General features: G+C 35.1%; 2 protein-coding genes across 3 annotated transcripts in view; both read right to left on the reverse strand.

Annotated features, from left to right (window-relative positions):
• Positions 1 to 4,944: 4,944 nt before the first annotated feature.
• Positions 4,945 to 9,176, reverse strand: LOC131055030 (exocyst complex component EXO70A1). The gene is made up of 2 exons (XM_057989638.2): positions 8,576 to 9,176; positions 4,945 to 6,939 (listed from the first exon to the last, which is right to left on the reverse strand). Exons 1-2 carry the CDS (start codon positions 9,008 to 9,010, stop codon positions 5,410 to 5,412), a joined length of 1,965 nt encoding a protein of 654 aa, XP_057845621.2. The 5' UTR covers positions 9,011 to 9,176; the 3' UTR covers positions 4,945 to 5,409.
• Positions 9,177 to 18,840: 9,664 nt separating this feature from the next.
• The window catches only part of LOC131055014 (mitochondrial outer membrane protein porin of 36 kDa), a 32,212-nt gene continuing 23,142 nt past the window's right edge, over positions 18,841 to 27,910 (reverse strand). For both annotated transcript variants that reach the window (XM_059207525.1, XM_057989617.2), the window contains exons 6-7: positions 19,658 to 19,866; positions 18,841 to 19,471 (exon numbers count right to left, since the gene is read on the reverse strand). In XM_059207525.1, coding sequence (XP_059063508.1) covers positions 19,165 to 19,471; positions 19,658 to 19,866 — 516 coding nt within the window. In that variant the 3' untranslated portion in view covers positions 18,841 to 19,164. The remainder of the gene's footprint in view (positions 19,472 to 19,657; positions 19,867 to 27,910) is intronic.

Genomic DNA, 27,910 nt, shown 5'->3' on the forward strand with positions numbered 1-27,910 from the left:
AAAATTTAGTAGTTTAGAAACTAGATTCAGAGTACTACAATTCTTATTCTTTTCTCAACTCCTAGTTTTGAGTGCGTGACCTTTGAATATCTCTTTGAAGTTCAGGTTTACCTGTTTTCAGCAAAAATAAAAAATAAAAAATAAAAAATAAAATAAATAAAAATAAATAATAATAAATAAATAAATAATTTTAAAAAAAGAAGTGGCCACTTATACCCCCCTTTTTGTTCACCATCTTGGTGCACTTACCCAGTGTGCTAATAGGACTTTAATCCTTTAAATTTCCCTATCAATTTTCCAGTTTGGAGCTTCGCCCTTACAATGGCATGGGTAATAATTTGTGAATCCCCTTCTAATTGGAGCTTTGAAACACCTAATCTTCTTGCCACATGGATCTCCAATATAGACGCTTGAGCCTCTACATCATTGTTTGTTCCCGGGGGTAGGTGTTGCATGCCTTTGGCTATAACTTTGCCATAGCAATCCTTGGCAACACATCCCGCACTAGAAGGGTCAGGATTGTTGTGAGCTGCACCATCAAAATTCACTTTAATCCAACCATGATCTAGAGGTCACCATGTAGATAAGCTTGCTTTGGGTAAAATATTATTAACCCTATCAGACCCATTAATGGATCAAAACCATGGCCTTAATTCTAGATATCATCAAATCAAGATTAGAGATGAGGATGTAAGACAACTTTTCAAACCCATGAGGGCCACTTTGAATTTTTGGTGATGTCTTTTGGCCTCACAAATGCACCATCTACATTTCCAAGTTTGATATACTCTACCTTTAGGTCAACTTTGGGGGGAAAAAAATGGTATTTTGTGATGACATCTTAATATATAGAAAAAATTGGGAGGAACACTTTGCAACTGTGAATCAAGTTTTGGTCATTATTGTACAACATCAACTTTATTTTAAGTCATCCAAGTGTGCTTTTGGAGCCGAAGAGGTAGAATTCCTATGTCATATAGTCACTTAAAGGATTCAAGGTGAACCCTCACAAGATCAAGATTATAGTAGTTTGGAAATTGTTGAAGACATCAAGAATCCACAAGGTTTCTTAGGGTTTATGGTGTATTGTTGACAACTTGTAAAAATATATGGTGGGATAGCAACATATCTCACAAACTTACTGAAGAAGGATTCCTTCTAATAGAACGAGGTAGCCATGAGGACATTTGAGAAGCTAAAGAAAGCCATTTGCACAACTCCAATTCTAACTACCCAAAAAAAAATTAAAACCTTCGTTGTGGAATGTGATGTTTCTATGCATGACATAGGAGCAATACTCATACAAGATGGTCAACCCATAGCATTTTTTAGTCACCAAATCAAAGGTAAGAATTTGTTGAAGCTAGTTTATAAGAAGGAAATGTTGGCTATCCTACGTACAAGCAAACAATGGAGACCTTATCTAACGGGAAGACACTTTAAGGTGAAGATAGATCATGATAGTATCAAATAGTTCTTGGAATGGAAGTTGTGACCAAAAGAACAACAAAAATGGGTAATAAAGATGTTTGGATATGACTAAGATAATATATTAGAAAGGAAAAGAGAAAGTTGCGGTTGATGTTCTGTCGAGGAGAAATGAACCCACATAGCCACTATTGTATGGCATTTCTATATTGCAAGTAGATTAGGTAAATGAGGTGCAAGAAGAAGGGGAGAAGGGATACTCAAACTCTTTGAGAAACTTTAATAATATTCAAGTATGTCAAACAAATTTGCATGGATACGAAATGATTTAAGTTGTAAGGACAAGTTGTACTTGAAATCAACCCTTAAGTTAAAAAAATTTAATAGAACTATATGCTTCTCCAATAGGGAAGACTTATCATAAAATCAAGTAAAATTTATTTTGGGATATGGGCTCAAAAAGGATGTTCAAACATTTGTAATAGGATGCATTTTATCCCAACAAATTAAAAGGGAGAGAATTAAGACTCTAGATTTTCTTCAACCCTTATGTATTTCATCATAGGTTTGTCTAGTTCGAAAGGAAAAAACATGTTGTTGTGGATCTACTCATCAAATACTTATGTTTTATGTGCTTTGTCATACCAATATGTAGCAAGCATTGTAGCAACAACCTTTATGAATATTGTTCAAAAACTACACGAGACTCAAAAAGTCATAGTAAGTGATCATCATCCTATATTTACAAGTAATTTCTAGACTGGTGTATTTTCATGTTTGGGCACTTAGCTTTCTCATGTTTCATCATATCATTCCCAACCAAATGGATAGTTTGAGGTGGTTAACAAGTGTTTGGAGGATTATCTTCAATGTTCAACTTTAGATAAATAAGAGAGATAGATGCAATAGTTGCCATTAGTAGAATGGTGGTATAACACTTCTTACCATACTTTATCGAAAAAATCTCCATTTTTAGTACTATATGGTACCATCAATTGCCTCTTCATTGTGGGCATGCCCAAATATTTGAATAGTTGAAGAACACATTCAACATCAACAAGAGGTATTTGCTAGTCTCATGGAGAAATTAGCAATGGCACAAAATAAAATGATGCAAAAAACTAATCAATGCCATAGTGAAAGAAATTGTGAAGTGGGATATTGGATATTTGTGCAATTACAACTATAACTAAGGTTGTTTGTCAAAGAGTTGCAACCTAGATTGAGTTATCAAAGCTTGATGAGGGTAGAATTATTTTGGAACTTGATAGGATCCTGCAAACACGCTCTAAGATGCTGCAAGCAAATGTCGTCACAAAGTATTTCATCTAATGAAATAACTCTCCAATTGAGAATGCTACGTGGAAAAATGAAGACTTTGTGCAAAAGCATTCATAATTTATTAGCATTGTAGACAACACTTGTTTGAAGAAGGGGAAGCATGCTATACCCTTAATCCATTGAATGTATTGTGATGTATTGTGCTATCACTGCTATGTGTAGCCAACTTTTGACCAGCATAATCTTTAATCAAGTTGTATGATTATTTATATGGTCTTGCATTCTTGATAACTGTCATCAAAACAAAAAAACATGCTGACACACTGGACTCTAGAGGAGTTTTTCTATCAGATGAACTAAGAAAGTGTGTCAATGAGATGGAACAAGTTTTAAAAAATCAATCTGTCGAAGACTAATGACATATATGTAGCATTCGCACTTGTTTGCATTCTGATGAATTAAGAGATTGACATTAAAGGTTGTGCATAGATGACTGGGAATTTGACACAGAAGCTGGTGATGCAAGACTGTGATCTATTGCCTAGGAGAAGAGCTTGGTCAAAACACCTGCAATTTCAGAAGCCCTTGCCTATTTATCAATACCTACAGAACATGCTTGATAATTAAAATCCCAGATAAAGTGACTACAAATGTAGGAATTTTACTTGCTTGTCAAGTATCAGGATCAACAAGGGCTTCCTCAAACCTAGCCCAAAACGAAGCCCTCAAATGGCTCAACAATACTTCAAAGCCCAAACAGTACAGATTTCCTTGCAGCTGAAGAGGTAAGTGTCAAACGAAAGGAGGTAAGAATGGGAAAGGATTTTAGTGTGGGGACTGTCGTTTTTATTAATAGGATACGAAAACACATTGTTTCTGCTGCTATCAATTGAGGAGCACCATAGCTCAAAACGAAGCCCTCAAATGGGTCAACAATACTTCAAAGCCCAAACAATGAAGATTTCCTTGCAGCTGAAGTGGTAAAGTCAAACCAGAGGAGGTCAGAATAGGAAAGGATTTTAGTGCGGGGACTAGCATTTTTATTAATAGGATAAGAAAACACGTTGTTTCTGTGCTGTCAATTGAGGAGCACCATTGCCCAAAATGAAGCCCTCAAATGGGTCACTAATATTTCAAATCCCAAACAATACACATTTTCTGATTTCCTCGTAGCTGAAGTGCCAAGTGCCAAACCAGAGGAGGACAGAATAGGAAAGGATTTTGTTGTGGGGACTGGCATTTTTATTAGTAGGATAAAAAAGCACGTTGTCTCTGTTGCTGCCAATTGAGGAGTACCATTCACTGAGATGACTGCTCTAGCCTCTAAGAGGGCTTGTTCCCTTATATTTAGCTATCAGTCAAAGGCTACCTTTTGACAATACATTGGATTTCATTCATTAAAGTGGCTCTTCTCATGCATGGATTGATCTACAACTCTTAGATAACTTTGTGTTTGACTGGGATAGAGGGCTGGGAACAGGGTGGCTCCCTTGGGTGGACAATTTTTTTATACTTGAATGGACCTGGATTAATATTTGTACATGTTTCTGCAGCAAGAGTATAAGAAATAGGAGTGGCCCAAATTCTGCCAGTGCCAAATCCATCTTCATTGTTTGGGCTTTGAAGTATTGTTGACCCATTTGAGGGCTTCGTTTTGAGCTTTTAACTATATTTTTCATTTTTTCCTAAGCTAGTTAGCATTGGACACTACCGAATATTGGGGTTCCTGTGTCTTTTAGAAGATATCCCAGGCATGTACTCAGCAGAATGTTCTGTTTCATTAAATGAAAAGACAAACGACATCTGTTATTTTTAATGGTTGAATTGCTCTTTCTCGGTTCGGCCCAATACCAATCCCCATTGTTCTTAGAAAAACAAAAAGACAGATTGTAACTTAAAGACCAAAACCCTGAAATTAAATGGGCACTGGATAAGATCCCCGCACGCATACTAAGGTACTTCAGGAAAAATAAAACTCCCGAGACATCATGGCTCACCAAATAGAGGAACAATAAACTCCTCGTGAAAAAGCTTGGACCTGGATAGGTTCTCAACATAGATAAGGTAACAGATTTTGTGCATCCGAAGAAACTTTGTTTCACTGCATTTTAGTCAGATATTTAAAAAACAACAATTCTTGTACGCTAGTTATATTTTCGCATTTACCCCCAACTTCTTTTAGTTTCACTGGAGTCAATTTGAAGATATGTAAGATTGCTTCCGCAGCATGAAGAATATATCAACGAAATCATATTAGGAAGTGATGATACCATCTACCCTAGACAAACTAGGGTCTCCACTTTAACTATCCTTTCTTACAAAAATAGTTGGTTGATTCACATAAACACAAATTAGAAAATCACTTAGCTGTTACCAAAAACTTTACATTCAGTTTCTCTACTGCCAAGACTTCACTTAAAAACCAAGGATGCCTTCTCGAATGGGTATCCAGTTAGTAATGATGCACGGACCAAGCTTCTGAACTGTAAAGAAAAGAAATTCAATATTCCCAGATTGTCCAGCTACCTGTTTTAGATTGGAGAAATTGGAATACTTTCCTTTAATCCTGTAATCTTTACCCGGATATGACAGGTTAAGTCAGCATGTGCAAGCAAGGAATGGCAATATGCCATTCCTTTTCCATAAATCAACATTAGCTGGCAAGAGACAAAAACAACCAATTTATCATATCAAGTTTTATTAGGTAAACTCAACTTCATTTGGCATATCGTGGGATTTTTCACTGAAAATATTAGCCAGCAAGTCTTCTAGTTTCTCTGGGGTATATCTCAGGTACCTATTTCTATTGGCATTATTGTCCAATAAATGGCCATAAGTTTCAGTGAAGTTTCTATAAGCAGGAACAAGAACCTGTGTAATTTTAACAAGAGTTCCCTCTCTCAGATCATCATCAGATATCACCCAATGTCGATGTGCTTCACGAATATGATCAAGTGCTGAGTTGAATGCACTGAGCCTTTGCTTAAACAGCTCCTTGGTTGCTCCTCTGCTGCCAGTAGATGCAGCTAATCCTTCCCTGTTCATATGCACAAGAACAGGTCCCCATTCGTGTTTCTCATAACCCAAAAGCTGCTGATTAACCCATCGTTTCCGCTCCTTGAGCCACATCTCTCCCAAAAATGCCAGCTCACTGTCCCTAACCCTCTTGAATATATACCAGTAATTATTCATCAAAAATAGATGGGCAAGTGCCGGTTCCGCATACCCTTTTGATCTCCCTTCCAAGCTCCTTTCCAAAGCACTAAAAACATCCTCTACCATCTGAGAAAGCTTCATTTCAGGGTTTTCCATCCCTTCCATTTCCAAAACCCATACCATCACAAGGCGGTATTCACCAACCAAAAACTTGAGGTAATTGACAACATATCTAGTGATCTTAAGCAGATCACCATCCGCAGGAAAACCTGAATCCTCCTCCACCTTCTTTGTAAAGCCCAAAAGCACCTGGCAACAACTGTGGGCCAACTGCTTCTGAAGCTCTCTGAAACGAAGCCTTGTTTCCATGCATCCATAGCCTCCAAATACTTTCTCTAAATCTCCCTTCAAGTTCTCTAGCCTTTCAAAAGTGTCCAAAAGTTTAAAGACCATTTGCGGTTCTCTCTGGCTCGCAACGATAGCCTCCCCAAACCGAATAAGTTCATCCATCCCCCCCACCAAGGCCAATTTGCCAAAACACCTTGTCCATGCCTCCTCATCAAAGCCCTCAAATATCTGATAGCACAGCTGCCTTTCAGGCCACAACAGTTCCCTCACTCCCACATCCAATAACGCCAACCAATCTGAAAACTGCCCTTCCAAATCAGCCCAGTCTAGACCTTTGAGATTTTCAGAATTATAGCTTAAATAGTAGGGTCTCATGTTTTGGAAACTATCCTTCACTATTCTAACCCTAACATCCCAGTACATTTTAAAGCATTGCTGAGCTCTGCCATTTCTCTTCAGGAACTGTGCAATCTCCTTAACGGTTTTTAAGTTTCCATTCATAAAAACATCAAAATTCAAAGTTTGTTCTCCTTGTGATGTTAGGAGTTCTGAGGTCTTTCTGTAACTTACAGTGAAGTCAGTTAGAACCAGATTGAATGAAGATTCCAGCTTCTGTGCTGCCATGTCCAACAGCCGTTTGCTATCACCATCATGATCACCCTCCTTTGAATTCCTCCATAAAGCTTCAATGCAATTGTTTAGTCTCTCCATTGTATACTCGTCAACCTAGTAAATAGACATGTATAGTTAAAACTCAAAAACAATTACAGCATGTGCTAAATAAAATTAAAAACAATCAAGAAAAGATCAGAGAATTCAAAAATTATGGCAACACTCATCTCAGCATCATATATTTAATATCTGTCAACCTGGTACAAACATCGTTGTAGTCAGAATCTAGTATAAGAAATCCTAGATCAGGATAGTCAAAGAAAGCTTGGAGAATTCTTAAGTTATTTCAGAAAGGACCGTACACAAAAGACTCATCTAAACAAGTAGATACATTTTGAGGCCTCAGATAGACAATTTAGCATGAAGGCCTTTAAATAAGTCGCTTTAAATAAGTCGACTACTCTTCAAATGAACGAAAAGCATCATTATGACATAAACATTGTATAGCAAAGAAACATACCTTGAACAATATAAAAATTAAACAAGCTAACCATTATTTTTATACTTAACAGTGTTTTGTTCACAGTGACTCAAATGTCAATCATCTTCTGGGATCAACTGTACAGTATTTTAGAGTCCAACATTTCAGGCCACATAACTGTACCCATCATCAAGGAAAATATACAATCCAATGCTTAAAACCATTAAGTATATTTACACAGTATAGCAAAGATAAATCTCATGTCACCAATTTAAACAAGTACAAAAACTTCAGGTGCAAAGCTAGATTTTACCATGAAGTCGCAAACCTTAAACCCTAAGCTTTAATATCATGTCAACTCAACTAAGCTTATCAGAAAACTAAATCATCTAAATGCTAGATTCACATATCAACCATTTTTGAAGAGTCAGAGGACTAGCAGATAGAGAAAGCTTACTAAAACAAGGACAATACCAAGAATGTCTTGAATGACAAAGCTAGATTCGCATTAGTTTGTCTATTTACATTGATATATCTGAACAACACCAGGAATGGATTGAACGACAAAGCTAGTCATACTAATTTGTCTATACAACTTGATAGAGCCTACAGGTCAATTTGGTATAAAGGATGTCAATGGTTGTCAAGTTCATCAGCCTACATCCTGTCAAAATGCGTAAAGGTCTTCATCCTATCAAAAATCCACCAAACTTCTTCGGCTATGCAACCTTTAGGCACTCAATCCAGGTCAGGAGATAAAGGAATGAACGACAGCAAACCACTCTCATCATCATTAGTTTGAAAATGTCACACAAGAGATTTGGCACAAACTGTAGGCTGAGCTTTTAAAAAAATGAAATTCAGCTGAGTTGATTTCAGATCTATGATCAAAATATTAAAATGAGTTGTTCAAGGGTTGATCTTAATTCGTTAAAATATTGAGTTCTTATTTAAAAACTTAGATTCGGACATCTAATGTGAATTTTTAAATTGTATTTTTGATCTTCTATAATTGATATCTAATATGGACGTACTAATTTCTAAATAATAACCCATAGTCTTCCATTGAAGTTTTTTAGTATGGTTATTTCTGAAGAGCTTGTCTCAGTCTCTATTTAATACTTGTATTGATATCACAAGTATGCTTGTATGAGCAGAATATTTCCAAACTATGTACAATATGAAAAAAAAAACCAAATCTTTAATAGATTCTAACCCCAAAGACCTGTACACCTTAATATTAATGAAACCCATTTCAATTAATCTTACCAGAGGACTGGAGTTGGAGACCCGAACGGCCTCTTCCAGCTGGCTCAACGCGAGTGGTAGATTCTCTGCAACGAAATTCAAGTAACCTTCAAGCTTAAGAGCAGCTCCCAGATAGCCTTCCACACTGGCTCCAGGATCATCTCCCACTAGAGTGTTTCTCAATTCTCTGACCGACATCATGGCCGCCAAAACTTCCACGGCAGATGCAACCGCATTCTTAATACATTTGATCAAATTCTGAGATTCTCTGGAAAGAGAAAGCAAAGGAGCAACCACCGATTCGAGATCTTCTCTTCTCTGCTTCATCAACTGCAAATTGTGCCCGCATTTATGAATTGACTGGCCAATTTGCTTTGCATTGTGGGTGGATTTGAGGAGGGATTTTTGTGCTGAAAGCAGACCTTGGAAGGTATTGAGTTCGAAGCTGGTCAACATACTTAAGATTGAAACATGCCCAGACCATTTCTTTGATTTCTTTTTCTTTTGCTACTGTTTTATTACAGTGATTGGTTTCTCTGTGAGCTGTTGAATTGAACGTGTGGGGGCGATTGTGAAAATTTGAATAATTGAGGCGGCCTCGCGTACAAATTCGAGCAATGGCTCGCCTGTATTTAGCAAGGATCATCATATTTTATGACCCCACCAGAATTTGCTGAAGGAGAAAATGATTAGCTACTATACCTTAGAATCCCATCAATGATCATTATAATTTTTCACCCTATTTGCCACATAATTATTTTAATCTAGATTAATTATTAGATAAATGTAAACAAGCAGCACAAAATTAGTTTAGAGAATAGAAATGTTTTACTTTGACAGTTATACATGATATATTGACATTAGATGTGAGGCTCAAGGTATTCAATCTAATGATATAGAAACACTATTTATATTAATTTAAATTTATTTTCATATTCAAAAATAACGGTTTTAATCTAATGAGTGTAATAGGCTTAATTTCAAGTGCTAGTGAGTTGATTATAAACAATGCAAACTTGATTAACATGCAATGTTGAATTATGCCACGTGAAAATGATCTTACAAAATGGACTTTATTAAACATACTCACCTTTGCCTTCCCAATTATTAAATATGTCAAAGTGGTATCTAAGGGCATTTTTAAGGAGATTGCGAACTCAATAGATGAGTGAGTTCTCCTAACTCAACCCACTCAATGAACCAAATTATTAGCCACAAAAACTAGTAAAGACAACATTCACCAACATGCAAGTGGCATATATGTAGATGATGTGAACTTTGTTATTTGTCCCTTTAGAAATCAAAATGTGCTCTAATGATTTTTTCTTGTAATCACATATGAAGTAGTTACACATTGAATCTCTTTAAATACAATGACACACAAAAATATACCAAGTAAGTTCATAATAACTAGTGAGAAGTCATGAGAAAATTTGCGTTTAATTGAATAGTTTAAATTTTAGGATCATTCAAATGACTTTGAGATTGAATTAGATCAACCTCGTGCCACTCAAAAATTAACCATGAGACTAAAATAGTAATCTCAAGGCAAGAAGAGAATAATGATGGTATAATAATGATGAGTAAATGACAAATGTATGTGGATAATTATAAAGTAGGGGTAAATAAAGGTGGATAAGTTTTGGATCATGAGTCACACCAAGCACAAGAGTAAGTCACTTGTCAATATGCTATATAACATTTTTTAAGGCATTCCACCGAGGTGAACACAAAACTAAATGAGAAGTGGCATGTGTATGCAATTTTTATTATGACATTTTGACCCCACTTTGATGTGTGTAAATGTAACATGTATATTCATTTTAGTATATGGGCATTCTTAGTCAAAATAAAAAGTAAATAGTTAAATGGTTATAAGAGAATATTCTCTCTAAAAAGGGATACAATAATTCTCCTTGGTATGAACACTTTGCCAATACCTTCAAAACATTGAAAATATATACAATAGTAGCTCCTACTTCATAATCAGAATAAACACAAGATGTAAGTTGCTTCTATTGTCTATTAAAAATAAAAAGTAGAGAAAAGGGATAGAAAAATTTGCATACAGAAAATGATACAAAAATACTTAGCATGGTGTAATAATGTGATATGGGTCCATATAATGATGTCATGTAACAATACTTCATGTGATGTGGGTCCATATAATGATGTCATGTAACAATACTTCATGTGATGTGGGTCCATATAATGATGTCATGTAACAATACTTCATGTGATGTGGCAATGCATTACTACTTTAAGTGGTGCAAGAGATGTGATCAACACTTTACACGATGCAGTAATGTGGTCAATATCCAAGTGATGTGACAAATGTGATACTAATAAATCTCCATGCAATGTGGAAATGTTATAGATCTGCGCATGGTATGGGCATGTAATGTGATAAATCTCCACACAATGTGGTAATGTAGGCATCTCTATGTGATGCAAGTGTATAGTGTGATCAAGTTCCATTTGGACATGATAGTGAGTCTTTGTATAGTACAAGTCACTATTTGAAATCTCAACCATGAAAAAGAAAGAAACAAAATATATCTCGTTTAATTGGTTGCATAGAAAATATACAAGGAACTAAAGAGGGAAAAATTATACATGTTAGTGACAATGAGAAAAATAACAATTTATTATGGTGAAATTTTAAATTTTCTTGTCTTGTAGACCACCTAAGTAGTTCCACCAAAATAACTTTCCCTAAAAATAGTTAAGGAAAATTAATTTCACCTAAACCCTTTTTCATCTATGTGGTTCCAACATAATATGTAATGTTTTATACAAAACTTATTTGGTTAAAATGAATTCACTCAAAATGTTCAAACATTAAAAAAACTAATATCCCTCCCCTCACATCATGTCTTAAATTACTTTTCTAGCAAAAAAAATGTAATCTAATTTATGACATTATATTTTTAGGCCATCTAATATTTTAGCACAAATTTCAATTGATGGCCTAAAAATGACAATATCATAGGTTGTGTCATATTTTAAAACACCCAAATCTTAGTTGAAATTGGCATTTAACAAAGTAGAGAATTCAATTGAACAAGTTATGCTTTCATTGGAAAAATGAGTATTCACAACAAGATTCTAAGGAATGCGGCAACTCATCACAAGAAAAGAGGAAGAAGTAATTGATGAAAATTAATTCATTTGTAAAACTATGATGAACAGTAGATACTATAAGAAATGGGTATGGGAACAAGGGAAAAAAAGGAATGGAGGAAGTGGATAAGGGTAAGCAAAAATGAACCCCTGAGTTCGTTAGTTTGAATTCTCCATCTATTTTGTAGCATGACCAAATATTCATGTTAGAACTATTTAGGGTGGCATGGCTTTCCTACCATTGCATATGTTAGAAATGAAAATTAATTATATATATTTGGATTGTCTAGAGATTATATTAGTATGTTTCTATTTGATAAGTTATCAATGAAATTAGTGTTGCTCGTTTGTTTCAATTCTTCATAGCCTCTCAAATTAATCTCTTGTGTCATCCTTTTAAGAAATTGGGTGAGTCCAAGATTGTCACGGACCAAACAATACCTTAAAGTGATAATAAAAATGTTAAAAAATGAACTTAAGAAATTTCACATGAAAATTTGAATAGGTTATCTATTGAATTTGAAAGATATGTAAGAATAAAACTTGTAGAGAAATGAATGTAATTTATTGGGTAGTATTTTTCTTTTGAAATTTTTTTCTTTAATTTTTAAAAAATAGATATTTAAATGGGACACTACTAAAAAAATGGAAAGAAATAAAAAGTAGGCATCTTCCATCCAACCTAAGTACGAGCAAAAAAAATAAAAAAATCAAATTATTAAATATTAGTAATGGACACATGAGTAGATGTGAGGCACATTTTTGTGAATTTTTTTATAGGTAAATATATAGTTATGAATGTTTTATCCTAACTTTAAAAAAAAAATTAAAGTAATTCTTAAACCAACCTAACTTGATAAAAAAAAATATGAAATTGAATTTTATTTTTTAGATATGTACCAACAAAGTGTAGAGTGACACGTCTTTTGAGAATATACAAAATATATATGATTTGAAAGTTATGGATATTTTCATTTAGTTTGTTTATTAGAGATTCAAACCTAGTTTATATAAAATACTTTTTATTAGATTAATAATATAATCAATCATATATATTGTATGTTTAGAATTGTAAAAGTGTTTGTAACATAACCTTTTTATTATTTAATTGTAGAATTTTTTTGTCAACATCAACAATGAAGTTACAAACTGAGTATGAAAGCTCTAAGCTTGTAATTAGCATGAAATTATACAAATATTTTATACTCTAAAACCTAAACTCAATGTATTTTTAAGCCAAAAATGGAGGGAATATATTTTAGAGAGGATTATCCATAATTGTTGTACCAAATATCTAGGAGGATTCCATAGATGATGTTCATTCTAATTGTATACATGATTTCTCAAAAGAAAGTCAAAAAATAAATAAGTTTTGACACTAGTTTGTAGGTTGATTTGGTTATAAACCAAACTATCATCATGTGGTATTCAAAATTTACACATGCATGTCAAATCTCTAAATAAATTCAATTATAGTCTAAAAATAGTTATTAAAAGACCAACAGAAAATAATATAATACAAATGTAACTATGAAAAGATTAAAACTTTAGAACAAAATAATGTGTCCCATAAATTCACAATTAAAAAAATTAGGCTACCATTCTCAAGAGTCAATTTTTCCCTTGGGTATGTGTACATGATCCCTAATTATCATCATTGGCCTAGGATTTGATATATCTTTGTGCAACATAGTTTATAAAATTTTCTCCAAGACATGAACCAATAAACTAAATCTCATATTCTCATATGTTTTTTATTAATAAAGCAGCAAAACAAGGGTGTCGACCTTACACAAAGACAAGCCAAAAAGGCTACATACAACTAGTCAAGAACAAACCTTTGACATCAAAGGCCAAACCGGCCCATTTACAACACACTAGTAGAGTAGCTAGTAACCCACATCAAAGGTGGGTAGAAGTTTTCCCCACAACTCAAGGAAGAGTTTGGGAAGAAGAGGAAGAATGATCTTTCCTTCGTCGACGAACAACAATCCATGCAACACTTTCATTTGGAACACCCACACAAGGGGGGGGAATTTACTAGCACCAAGAGTAGGTACTAACCAGGTGACAAATCCACTATTGAAGGTTGGAGTAGAACATGAGAAACAAGCAGAGAAGGGTCCACAAGTCCAGATAGGTACACACCAGTAGCATGAGACAAAGGAGGATCCATGGGGCCTAAGGAGACTACACTAGTAGCAAGAGGATCATCTTGTGAGGAATCATCACCATCCTGTAGTTTTGTGATTGACCAATTCATCTTAGACGGAGTATTAATAGCCCAAGAAGGAATTCAATTAGTAAATAATACCAAATGGAGTAGTATGTTGTTAAAAATTGATATTAAGAAGACATGATAGGGTTGATTGGATGTTTTTTATTAATGGAAAGTTTAAGTGTTTGCGAGTATTTGCTAAACAAGATATGTAGCTTTATATTGTTAGCTCGAGATACTCTATTTTGGAGAATGAGATCCCTCAAGATTTAATTGGGGCATCATTCCATCTAACCTAAATATGATTCCAATCATTAAATATAAGGAATGGATAGATGAGTAGATGTGAGGCACATATTTGTGAATTTGTTTATAAGTAAATATATAGTTATGATTATTTTATCCTAATTTTTAAAAATATATATATGAAGTATTTTTTCATTAAATCTAAATTAATCAAACAAATATGAAATTTAATTTATTCTTTTAGATATGTAGCAACAAAGTGTAGATTGGCGTCCAAGGGGTTGAGCTTAATTGGTTAAAACATTGGGTTCTCACTGTGGAGACCCAAGTTTAATTCCCAATAGGGACATCTGAAGTGGAATTCTAAGTTGTGACTTTTGGCCTTCAATAGGATGGGGAAGGTCTTGGGGTCAATCTAATCAAACATAATAATAATAATAATTCAAAGATATGTAATGGGGATGGGGCCCCCTACTGTGTCCCCACTGGTTCATAGCTCCAGTCAAAAGCTATTCAGTTAGTATGTTTATTAGGAACTTAAGCCTAGTGTATGTAAAATAATAATAATAATAATAAATCATATCTATTATAGATTGACACATCTTTTAGAATATTGAAAATATATATGCTTTAAATGTTATGGAAGTTTTTCAGTTAGTATGTTTATTAGGAACATAATAATAATAATAATAATAATAATAATAATAATAATATTAAAATTGTGAGAGGGTTTGTAATATACCCTTTTCATTATTCAATTTGAGATTAAAAAAATGTGTCAACATCAAGGATGAAGTTGCAAAAAGAGTATGAAACCTCTACACTTGTGATTAGCATGGAAACTTCATAATTTTGATATGCCAAAGCCTAAATCCAAAATATTCTTGAACAAAAAATAGATGGAATATATTTTAGGACAAAAAAATGACCATATATTAATGGTGGATATTAGTTTTACATAACAAATATCTATTATGTGCAAGTCAAATGGATGTTGGACCCAATAACGGGGACAAAAGAAATGGATATATATATTTTTATTTGAAATTACCATACCTTTTTAGAACTTCTATTTGAATCCAACAACAATTCACATATTTAATTCACAATTTTAGCTAAGTATACACCCATATCTTTGTCTATTGTCACTACTTAACCCATGATGATCTTACATTCACCCACTTTTGAGAACTAAAGTCCATGCATTTTACTAACCTTCCCAACCCATTGATAACACTTCTATTTTTTTTTTTAAATACTTTCAAATATTTCATTGGTTTTGTAGACGCCTAAAGATGTCCTCACTATAATCAAATAAATATTTATTATTTATTTAATTATTTTACCATTATTCCTCTATCCTTTATATAAATATTTCAATTTATTTAATTAATTCTTTAGTCGTTTCTTCTATTAATTAAATAAATACTTTTATTTATTTTATTTATTTATTTATCCTCCTCTTTCTAATCCTAACCCTTCAACATTGTTAACATGGAGTGTAATTTAAATTCGTAGTCATGTGACAAGTGTCTCACCGTATCCCTTCTTCACATGTCTAGATTCATTGAACTCAAAAAGTCAACCCATCTTTGAATCTCATCCATCCAATCAAATTAACCTCTTAACCTTATTTACTCTCTTCCACCTCTTAATCTTCCATCTCACTTTAATCTCTTAATCCTATTTATTCTCCTTTCACATCTTAATCATAGTCATTCATCTTTAAACCACTTAATCTTAAGCATTGATTCTCTTGGAGATTTCTATAAAAGAACTTTTTCTTATGATTTGATCATCTACAACTAGTGCCTACATCTATTATGCCAAAATTTGCTTAGAGCTTCCTTGGTTTATTGCTATCATATTACTATCATGCTTGCATCATCAATCAATGACACTCCATTTCTTTATGCCATCCTATGCTAGTGCTTAATGTTGAGAGCAAATACTAATATCCACAAGGTCTTAAAAGATTGGAGAACAATGGAGTCAAGCTTATCATATGTGTGAAGGTATAATTTGGTTTATTTTGTTTGCATACTTGATTTAGCGCTCTATCGGTGTTGTTGCTTTGTTTTGTAGATTCTAGGTTTGTGGTTGGGTTGTTTATGAGTTTGCAATAGGGTTACATTTCAAAATGTACATGTTTCGACATTTTTTATTTATGCTCCTATGAGTATTTGCAATATGAACACAAACCACAACACTAAGTATACCATTCTCCATACACCAAAGATGGAACTTTTCCACATAAATCACAATTATTTTCATCCAATCAAAAAAATAATTCATTTCATCTTGTTGTGGATCATATAAGTTGTGTAGAAGAATTTGGTTATGTTGTAAGGTAGCTCAATTCTCTTTATTACTATAAACTATAGAGATATCCCTACCATTATGGTTAGAATGGTTTTCATAGGGGAAAATTCCAATAATCCACATGGTCCAATAGATCCTTCTTCCTTAATATTGTGAATTGGTTAATGGTTGCCCATACCTATACTGTTAACAACATTATTTTCTCCACTATGGAATTCATAAGTTTCTTCACTTGTACATCTCCTTGTGGTCTATACTCTCCCTTATCTTTTCACAAGGTAATAAAAAATCCTAGTTTATTATATAGTGTGTTATTAACATATTCCTTTTTCACTTAAGCTAATTTCAATTATAATGCTCTTATTTGTATGCCACTAAACTTCTAAACCACTATGTTGAGTTGAATATTGCATAGACCATTAATGATGTAGTTGTGCCAAGTTTATAATTGTTGATTTCACACATCAACAAAGATGACTCCATTTGAAGCTCTTTATGGCTACCCCACCATCTACTTATTTTCTATCTCATCCCAAAGCTTGAGCAATAGAGGATCATATTCAATAGCAACAATAAATGCTACAAATTCTTAAGGAGAATTTAGTTGTGGCTAAAAATAAGATGAAACCAGAAATAGGCCAACGCTATAATAAGAGACATTTTGAGAAGGGAGATGAGTATTTCTTCAATCACAACCTTCTAAACAATTGACACTTAAAGAAGCATTAAAACATCAAATTTGCACCCAAATGTTATGGTCCCCGTGAGGCCCTCCACCAGATAGTAAGTGTAGCTAATAAGCTGGAACATGCAACCTCTTCCAAAATTCATCCCATCCTCATGTCTCTTGTTTGAAGAAAGTTGTAGGTAACAATATTCTAATCCAATCATAATTGCTCGGGAATGAAAAAAGAAAGATCGTATTAAAACCTAAAAATATCATTGGCAAACAATTAATGCAGTTTCAAAATAGTCATCTACGAATTCCTAATAAAGTGGAGGAATCTACTAACTAAATATGCAACATGGAAAGATGAACAAGAGTCGCTAAGTGTCAAAGATGACACTTTTTTAAAGGGGAAATATGCTCTTAATATCTATCTTCTTAATTGTAATGAAACCTCAGATTTTCATTTATAAGTTTACTTATTCCTTTAGGCCAGCCTAATTAAAATGAAGAGGTGTGACTTTTTATATCCATAAAAAAGGAAAAGAAACCCGTTTCAAACCATCATAAATTCTAAATATCACATTCATATTTATTTTCTGATTACTGGAGGTCGCGCCTTTAAAGGAGTTATTATTTTTTTAATTTTACATTTATTTTTGAAAAATATCCAACATATTCTCATCGAGCTTATATATATCCAACCTACACCTCTAGGAGGGCGTTTATAAACTAGCCAAGAATAATGGTTTAGTCAACTTATAATATTTTCTTAGTTGTATCTTTCAAATATATGAAATTGTGAAGACTAATTTCTTAGTTCATTCTCTAGAAGATGTGTGATGTTCGATACTTATAAAGTCGAACAATAACAGTGTCATGTGGTGGTCAGCACCTTATCTCTAATTTGTTATTGAAGTTTGCATGTGCAAGTGATGAATCAAAAACATTTCATATGGGTCACAGTGGTTTTAAAACTATATATATGAACAGGCAGTATATATAAGCATGGCCAGTAGAACTACTTGAAAAACTCATCTGGCCCTTGGCATACTGAGCTTCCAAACAACTATATAAGGCAACTAAAGGTGCCAAGTCACTCGTGAAGAAAGGCCAACATCTTTTCTAATTTGTGTCATTTATCAATGGTCCACCCTCATGTAAAAGAGGCGCAGTCCTCAGTATCATATGAGAATAAGCACATGCATTACAGTTTCAATTGCTACAAATGTTTCGCTGCACCAAGCAGTATAGAGCCATGCTTTGCTACCAAAAAAATCAACAGATCTGCAACAAAAATGATGGCATTCAGCTATGAGAATAGAGAATAGAAAGCTCTTGAAGAGTGCCCTCTAGTTAATAACACAATAAATGCAAGTGCCATCAAAATCTTGGAAAAGCTAAGTCACCATGTTTGCATTTGTGGTGTTAGAAATTATGATTTAGCACTCCTAACCTCAAAACGGACAGCCTGTGAATACAGGGCAATTAATAGAAATAAAGCGTAGATTTTATCTATCATGGGATGCAAGTTTTTAGATGGCACCTTAAATAGCATCATGAAATCTTGTGGAAAATTTTGATATCAAGTTTGTTCATTCATCAATTCAATGTCTAACCTGCTGTTAAACACTTGGAACTTAGAAATAGCTCCCCTGATACTCTCACCAAAGCTTGAATACATATTCTCAAACCATGATGTTCTAAGGATATCAGAAAGGCAAAGATTCATAAATATACTGAAGCAATAGAAAAGGTCTGAATATAAAACAAAACAAAAAAATTGTCCTCTGTCCAGCAATAAGGACTTGGTTAACAGCCTAACTATTATACTGTAGGATCAATTGCCGACAATCTAAAACATCCTGATTCATTTTATACCAGATTTGTATTCCAACCCGGCATATTTGACAAAATCCATTTTCAAAAGCATCTTCCTCAACTTTATTTGCAGAGGGAAAAAAATTCAATCAAAATTTGACACAGCCGACTGCTCAAGTCTTATCTAACATTAACTATCCATGACAGTTTCCTTCAAGGTTTGAAGACAACAGAACAACCCATCTTTGCACTGCTATCAAGGGCTTTGGTGTCAACCTCTCCAGAAAATGTTATAAAAGATTTTGGAAACCACTCATGCTGAATAAGTCCAGCTGCCTTTCCATAGTTATTAAGGCGTGTCTTCACAGTTGTCAGTGGGTCCAAAGCATGCTGCATTCCTATGGTAAATGAATTCTCATTCTTTGAAAAACTATGTGATATCTCTGCTCCAATAGCAGTCTTTGTTAGGGGACTCACACTGTGCATGTAAGATGCCTTCAAGGTATCACACTTGTCAGTTCTGCAAATCATAGACCATTTTCAGTAAGAGATTATTAATCATGTTTCTAGAAAATGCTCTCTTCATAAGACCTTCATTGATATATTTTGATTTTAGATGTGCATTTTTCATAAAAACTTTATATTTATCTTCCTGCCAAAGAAATAAATTGTTTGAATCTTGAGAAATGGCAAGATGAAAACATACAAGGTAAAAGAAGTGACAAAATCGGGCTTCAAAAAACTCAAGCCTGCATCATATTTAGTGAGGTTTCGTGATGCAGTGTCGAAGGCAATCTCGCCTCCCACAGCGAAGTTCCCATTTCCAATGACTCCTGAGAAGTTCGCTATAGGAGTTGCTGTCAACCCAATGCTTGTATTAATCCCTGCATTAGGATGCAGATATTGCAGCTCAACCTGATACCAACAGTGTAAGCAAATTGTGAGAAAAAAACATCTCATATAATCAATTTAGCATCACTAAGTTATCATTTATCAAATTTTATGCTAACATCTAACCAAGTTTTTGAGTCCCATCTAGCATTCAAAATACTCATTTGCATCATAGTAGCAAAAATCTTTCTTGGGATTGACACGGCAAACCAAAAGATAGAAGATTTTTTCAATTAATTGGGAAAAAAATGGAAAACTAAAAAATGCTGAAATTTGCATAAAAAGAGAGAAAAAGTGCTATTTTTTCTAATTTCATGCCGAATTGGGATCAAAACATGATTTTGCAGATGAAATCATGATTTGTGAATTTCTTGGGCCTTCAAAACTTTGTGCTTGAACCTCCAAAATCTCAATGATCCAATTCAAATCAGATCACAGACAAGTCCAGGCCACATAACTTGCAATTTTTCCAGATATTTGCTATTATGATTTGCATAAACTTAAATCTCATAATTGTGGATTCTTGTCAAAAAAGCCAAAATATTGTTAAGAGTGAGATCTTGTAAAGAAGCTCAGTTAAAACCAGAATAAAATAAACAGTAATGGCACTTGCTTTGGCAAATTTTCCACTCACTATGCACCAGTTTTTAGCAAAGCCTGTGGCTGCAACTGACTGTCATTCAGCTAAAGGAACTTGCAGAGAATTATTTAGAAGATTTGTTATCTAGCAAAACAAAATAAAGCCATGTACAGCAGATTTATTGTAATGTCCCCTTGTTAAAATAGGATTTATTAATAAATAGTAATAATAAATTAAAATATATAAAATAAAAATAAAATTTAATATAATTAAAATTTAGTTAAGTGTAATGAATGGTCAAAAGGCATTAAATGAAAAGTTGTGACTCCCTCAAACATGAGATATAAAAGGGAGAGAAGAGAACTTCATTTGGGGAGAAAGTAGATAAAAGGAGAAAGAAGGGAGCAAAGGAATTAAGGAAGCATTAATTGGAAGAAGATATGGAAGTGACTCTTCCAAAGGGGCAGCAATGATGAAGGGTTGTGACCATTTTGAAGGGTGGTAATTGTGAAAGTTGTGACCATTAGAAGAGGTGTGACTCTCCCTCACATTGGAGGATATAAAGGGGAGAAGTTTTCATTCGAGGAGATAAAAAGGGGAGATCATTGAGGAATAATACTATTCTCAAGGGCAACAATGCAAAGTGGTGACTCAATTCTTATGAAAGGTGGTGACCCTTCCACCAATAAAGTATAAAGGAGAATTCATTCCAAGCATTGAAGGGGGACTTATCAATCAGTGGAGGAAATCAATACAATTAACATCGATTCTCCTAAGACAGTAAAGAACCTTCAACAATCAAATAAAGATCGAATCATTCAGCAATAGCACTCATCCAAGAAAGCAGCGTTCAGCTTTCAAAGAGGGAAACAGAATCAAATTGAATCTGTCCAAATTATCACAGCAGACTGAAAATAAATAACCTGCAATAATTCTACAAGTAAAGTGGCCAAGATTTAGTGTCCTCCGAAAAGGGGACATTACATTTATTGCTAAGAAATTAGAAGAATATCGATGTAGAAAATACTTCCTCCAATTGATACACACCATGATAGCCATCCAATTAAAATAATATTAAATTATTAAAAGATGATGCTGACAGTTGTAATCAAGCCATCTTAGTTGCGAGTGTGTTCCTTTTATTTTTGTAGTTCGCTTTTTAGTTAGTCATGTAATGTTAAGCCATTTGGGTGGTTTCATCTCTAGTCTCTATATAAGGATATGAAACTCTCTGTAATAACGAATCCAGTTATCTAATAGAATATTAAAATATTGTGTCCTATTAATTTTTGCAATATGACACCAAAGCAGGGAGTCTAGTAAAACAGAGTTGAATATTGTGGAAAAACTCGTAAGGGTTTCAAGATTAAATCACGGGTTGGCACTTTTTGGGTGGGCAGATTTTTTTCAAAGAAACATGTAAGAATTTTCATGCAAAATAACTTGCTTGAGCATGTGTAATATGCTGCCCTATTCTACCTACTGTAATATGCTGCCATGTTTTGCCTTTGTTTTTTTTATTTGAAATGAGTTTGCAATTGATTTATAGAATAATGTAAAGTGCAGTTAATATAAATATTTGCAGCAATTAAACAACTCAAAAGATTGACAATATACAAAAAGTTAAAACGGAAAACCCACAAGCTGAAATATTCCAGATTTAATTTCTGCTTTGGTAATACAATATTTCTCAAAAGTATGGACACCAACCCAAAAAATACAACTAATATAATAGATTGAACTGGTACTGAAATCAACTAACTTGCACTTGTAGTTTGGAGTATTTGGACACCAACCTTCAATAACTTTTTCAAAGGTCATGAAATGCATAGAAATAGTAGTGTAGACCCTAAATGCCTCCAAACAGTAATGGAAATCTCTTCAAACCCCACCTTCCTCTATGGTCAAAACACTCCCTAGGCTATATGGCAAACAAATAAAGGAAATAAACCTGCAAATAAAGACTGTAAATACAACTAAAATCTTTCACGATGAAGACCAGCTATGATCTCTAGGTGAAATCACCGAGTAATCCTCCAGCTTGGATCTTTCACCAACGTAGAAGATGTTCCTTGTAAAGGTTTTCACCAATCTTCTTATCGATCATATGAATTGTTGTTGAGGTAAACAGACTAGTACAATTATCAACAAATAAATTGTTAAACTTTTGAAGCTCATTCAAATCAGGTGTACAATTGCACCATGCTCACAGAAATTACACTATGCACATACAGATTTTAATTTTTAAATGTCATTGCAGTAATCATTGTGGAATGATGGATTATTGAAGGTTGTCAACCCTAAGAAAATACAAATGAGTACCCATTTGTTGTTCATTTTGAGTTGGACGTGGAATGGAAAGAGGCCTCTAAATTTTAGCATGTTTAATAAACCTAAAATGCAGAGTCTGTTAGTTTTAGCAATCAGATTGACAGTAAGAAACGGAAAACATGAAATGCACACATAACACAGTGATACCCTGGAAAAACCTCCCTCTTGAAGGTGAAAAACCCAGCAAGAAATGTCTCAGATCAGATTGAACAATAACACAGTGGCAGATTACAACTTCACCCGTCTTAGGGCACACATCAACTATAGCAAAACTTATCTGAATCTGGAAGACAGTGTGTATATGCAGGTCACTGTCAATCTGAGACAGAATTCGGCAGCCTTGACATACTTCACAAGCCCTTGAACAAGTTCGGCAGCCCAGGATGGTATTTGCTCAGCCTTAAGTAATGTTCACCCAGCTTGGTATGCAAGTTCGCTCAACCTTGAGGATGATCGCCCAGCTTGAGAACTCCAATTCGCTGCCTTAGACGGATTTGCCAATGCAGATATAATTCGCTTGATGATGCAGCTATTAATCAGAGATAGTTCGCATATGAGAGGATAGATAATTAGCTTGTATTGTGTCTTGTGATCCTTGGTTACATTGCTTATATATGATATGATGCTCATCATTATCCCTTGGTCAGCCTTGCATATTTTGGCGCCAAGATATAATTTGAAATCACAAGTTACATATGGGTTAGGACCCATCTCCAAGATACATATCAATGAGTCTTACAAGTTACAAGTTAAATCAATCGCCAAAATAGGGCCTGCCCCAATTTGAGTTAACATACAAAGTAAGCTGCCAAAATGCTAAGGCCGACAGGCCAATTAGCATTTAGGTGTACTAAGTCAGCCCTAGAAGGGATCTGACCTAGCTACACATCAACACAGTCGTCTTTCTTTCACTATAGGAAAGTATTAGTCCCACCTGACATGGTCTATTTGAACCCAAAACATTTATGCAATATTTTTATTTGTTGCAAATGCAACAATGCTTCATAGTTCATATTTGAATCTTTGAATGTCAATTGTCAAAACTCAAATGAAACTCTGTTATGATTCATGAATTTTATTTGCATTAGAAACTTGCGTTCCAACTGTTTTGACAAAAATGGCATAATTTCACATCAAATCTAATTTTTTTTGTTTTTCCGTGTAGAATGTTGAGTGGAGGAAAACAAGGCTTGTACCTATTGAGGAAGTATTTTGATCATGTTCGAGGGCCGAAGGGTTCAGTTGGAACATCCATGGTCAAATGTAATCTTTGTCCAATGGCATACCAAGGTACTTACATGAGGGTGAGAGGGTGAGGGCTCATTTCCTTCACATATTTGGAAAAGGTGTTGATCCTTTCCTAAATGTGGCAGAACAATATGATGCTATGAGGGATCAAGAAAGGGTTGATGTGAAAATTCCTAATCTTAGTTCGCATGCTTCAACAATAGGGACAACTACTGCAGCTCAAAATCAAAATAGAGTCAAAGGCGGATGCATCTTCTAGAGATGTAGCAACAAAATATGCTCACAAGAGACCAAACATTGCTAGTTCAAACCCCATTGGAAGATTATTTGATGTGCAAGGTCGAGAAATGGTCGATGTAACAATTAAACGATTCTTTTATGCAAATGGAATACCATTTAATGTTGCTTGCACACCTTTCTACGGAAAGATGATCCAAGCTATTAGTAATGTAACAATAGAGTATAAACCACCACTTGCATATGAAAAGTTTTGCACTACTTTAATCGATAAAGAAAAAACTCGATTAGAAGAACAAACTGCACAAATGAATTAGGTTACCGGGTTCGCCCCTAGGACGCCTTGGTACGGGTCCGGGTTCAACCGGGTCTGTGGTACGGGTCTGGTTCGACCTAGGTTCGACCAGGGTTCGAAAAACCCAGAGTGGGTCGACCCTGGTCGAACCCAGTCAAACCCGGGGTCGAACCTAGTCGAACTCGAGCGGACCCAGTCGAACCCGGGTGGCCCATAAAGTCAAAAAACAAAGCAAATTTTTTTCTTTTTTCAATTCCGCCTTGTAAAAAGTGAAAGTTATTAACCTAAAAAACACTTCTAAAACATTTTATTGACTCATTTCACCTCATTTGTGTTGCGAACAAAATTTTTATGAGAGCAGGTTGAAGAAAGGGTGAACAAAATTTGGCTTCCAAGATCAAAGAGGAGGAGTTGAAGACTGATTTTAGAAGCTTCAACAAGTGTTGCAGCATCATTTCCATACATTTTCAAGCTTCCATTGGCTGCAAGAGGTAGGTTTTTAAACATTTTTTTCCAACTATTTTTGTTTCACAAATTGTCAAACATGAAACTTAAATTTTTTTTCATTATTTAGTTTTTGTTTTTGAATATGTTTATTTTATTTCTTGCCATAGGAACTAGAATGGCATCTTGATGGGATGGGGTTAGGGATAGACTAGCCTAGTCTATGCTCTTGGATCCTTTCCTTGGATCACCTAGTGGTCTCTACACACCCTAGGGTCTCTAGGACTTCCTTTGCTTGAGGAATCCCCTGACCTTGCCCAATCCACCAACCAATGAGTTGCAATGCTGCTCCTAAGATCTCACCTACTCATGAGACTCAAAACCCCTTACTATGGCTAATAAGGGCTAGGCTTGTTCCACACCTTCCAAGGTCTTAGCAAGGTTGTATCAGGTCTATTTCATGGTCTTTCCACCTATTCATATGCCCCCAAGAGGTTTCAAGCCTTCAACCCCTTACCGATTTCACTATTTTGTGTTTTGTCTACAAAATAGGGCTACAAGGATTAGGACCAATTAGGCCTCCTACCCGGTCCTTTAGGGCTTCCTCTCACAAACGATGCACAAACTACCCAAACTCCCAAAATGGACTGCCATTCATTTGGCAAGGGCTCTAGGATTTCTTGGGTTTTGGGCCTCCAAGTGACCGTACAGTGCCTAGGGTGAATTTTGGGGTTTTTAAGGGTTTTGTGAGGGTTTTTAAGGTCTGCCTGGGTCACAGTGAGTGTTTTGGGTTTTAACCACCTTGTTTGGACTGGTGGAGGCTCCTCCTTCACACCAATGATGCTTCACTCACTCCTCTACACCTCCTCCAAAGGGTGCACTCTCCTCTGACCAACCTTGCTCTTCAAGACCTCTGCAACTTGACCTTTCCTAGCCGGGCATTGTTCAGTCTCACCTAGGATTGGGTCTTTTGATGGCCTCCCTGCATTTTCAAGGGCCCTGCTTGCATGGGACTATAGTACAGGGTCTTCACTTCCATTCCCCATGGTTTCATGGTGATTCCACAATGGGGAATGGAGTTAAGACTTCATTTGCACAAACCAGTCTAAAACTGGACAGAGAAAAGACAGTCTACAAACTATTTACAAACACACTCAACCTGCAAATAACAAGCTAATCTAATCACTCACAATGGAAGTATTTACACCATAGAAGACATTTCACACAGTTTTGCACGCAAATCAATCCATTAACTTGCTCGGTAGCTTCATTCAAACTGACTGGTAACCAACAAAACAATCACAGTCAATTCAGTTTGCTTGAGCCATACAATCTCTGACATCCAACCCATCCAATTAGGGTTTGCAAATACTTATACCACCTTTGCCTCGGTCTATGTGCCCATATTAGGGTTGTCCACGCCAAACTAAGGATTTAGACCTTTTGGTGGAAAAGTTGCTTGACAACTTTTAAAAGTTGTCATGCAACTTTTGCAACTTTTGAGCAACTTTCTCAATGTTGCTTTTCATGACTCCTAAACCCACATTGGGCCAACCTAAGGACACCACCATGTTATGAAGGACCCCTAAACACCACAAAGACACACATACCCTCTATTTTCTAGAAAATCACAAACTTAACTAATGACCCCTAAGATCTCCTCTAGGACCCTAACTAGGACCTATGAGCACATGGCTCATTATTTTATGTACAATGGCTTCATAAGAAGCATAACACCAACAAAACAAAGGAGGGAGAGCTTGGAAGGGTGCTCCTGCACCACATCTACATCTTCCTCCATTGGCAATGAACAAATAATTGCAAAACAAAGAAATGATCCAAATTCTCCCTTATGGAAATATGTGGACATTATAAAACAACTTCCGGGAGGTGGGGGATTCCGTTGGAAATGCCATGGATGTGATATTGAACGTAATAGTTCATATTATCGGGTGGTAGGCCATTTGTGTGGAATAAAAAGAAGAGGCATCAAAAAATGCCCTGGAAAAAATGGTAAAACTATATTAGATGAGACAGTGATGAAATATATTAGGGAGCATGAGGCGGTAGAAGAAAGGGAAGCCCGTAGATTGAACCAAACCGCATCAAAGAAAACAAAGGGAATGCAAGGCCCTTCTAATCCCAGTATTGTAGGAGAAGACCACCCCTTCTTTGCCACAAATGAACCTCAAAGTGAACCACCCTTGACACGTAAAAGAACAAAGGGGCCTTTAGAAACCACATTCCAAAATGAGAGTAGAGACAATGCTGATCAAGATATAGTAAGGTGCATTTATGCAAATGGGTTGTCATTCAATGTTGTTCGCTCCCCATATTGAAAGCAAATGATAAAAAGTGTTAATGAGGCACCAAGAGGGTATAAGGGCCCCGGTTATGAGAAGGTACGTGGAACATTATTGGAGAAAGAGGTGAAGAGGGTTGAAGATGCATTGAAACTCATAAGGGATTCATGGGTTATGATAGGTGTAACAATTGTTTCAAATGGGTGGAAAGATGCTAAAAACCGTCCCTTGATCAATGTCATAGAAGTGTCCCCTAAAGGGGCAATGTTTTTGAAAGCTGTGGATTGCGAGGGCCAAATAAAAGATGGCCAATTTATTGCAGAAATTCTCATCTCTGCCATTGAGTCTGTGGGACCCCGCAATGTTGTCCAAGTCATAACGGACAATGCAAAAAATTGTAGAGCTGCTGGTTTGTTGGTTGAGCAACGCTATGATCACATCTTTTGGACACCTTGTGCGGTACATTCACTCAATCTTATGCTACAAAGGATTGGGCAAAAAATAAAATGGATCAGAGATGTGTATGCAGAGGCTGAGGACATCCAGATGTTCATCACAAACCACCACATGTCTCAAGGGATTTTTAGAACCTATTCGAATTTGGAGCTATTGAAGGTAAGTGAAATAGTA

This window comes from Cryptomeria japonica, chromosome 6 (assembly GCF_030272615.1).
Source record: "Cryptomeria japonica chromosome 6, Sugi_1.0, whole genome shotgun sequence".
Classification (NCBI taxonomy): domain Eukaryota; kingdom Viridiplantae; phylum Streptophyta; class Pinopsida; order Cupressales; family Cupressaceae; genus Cryptomeria; species Cryptomeria japonica.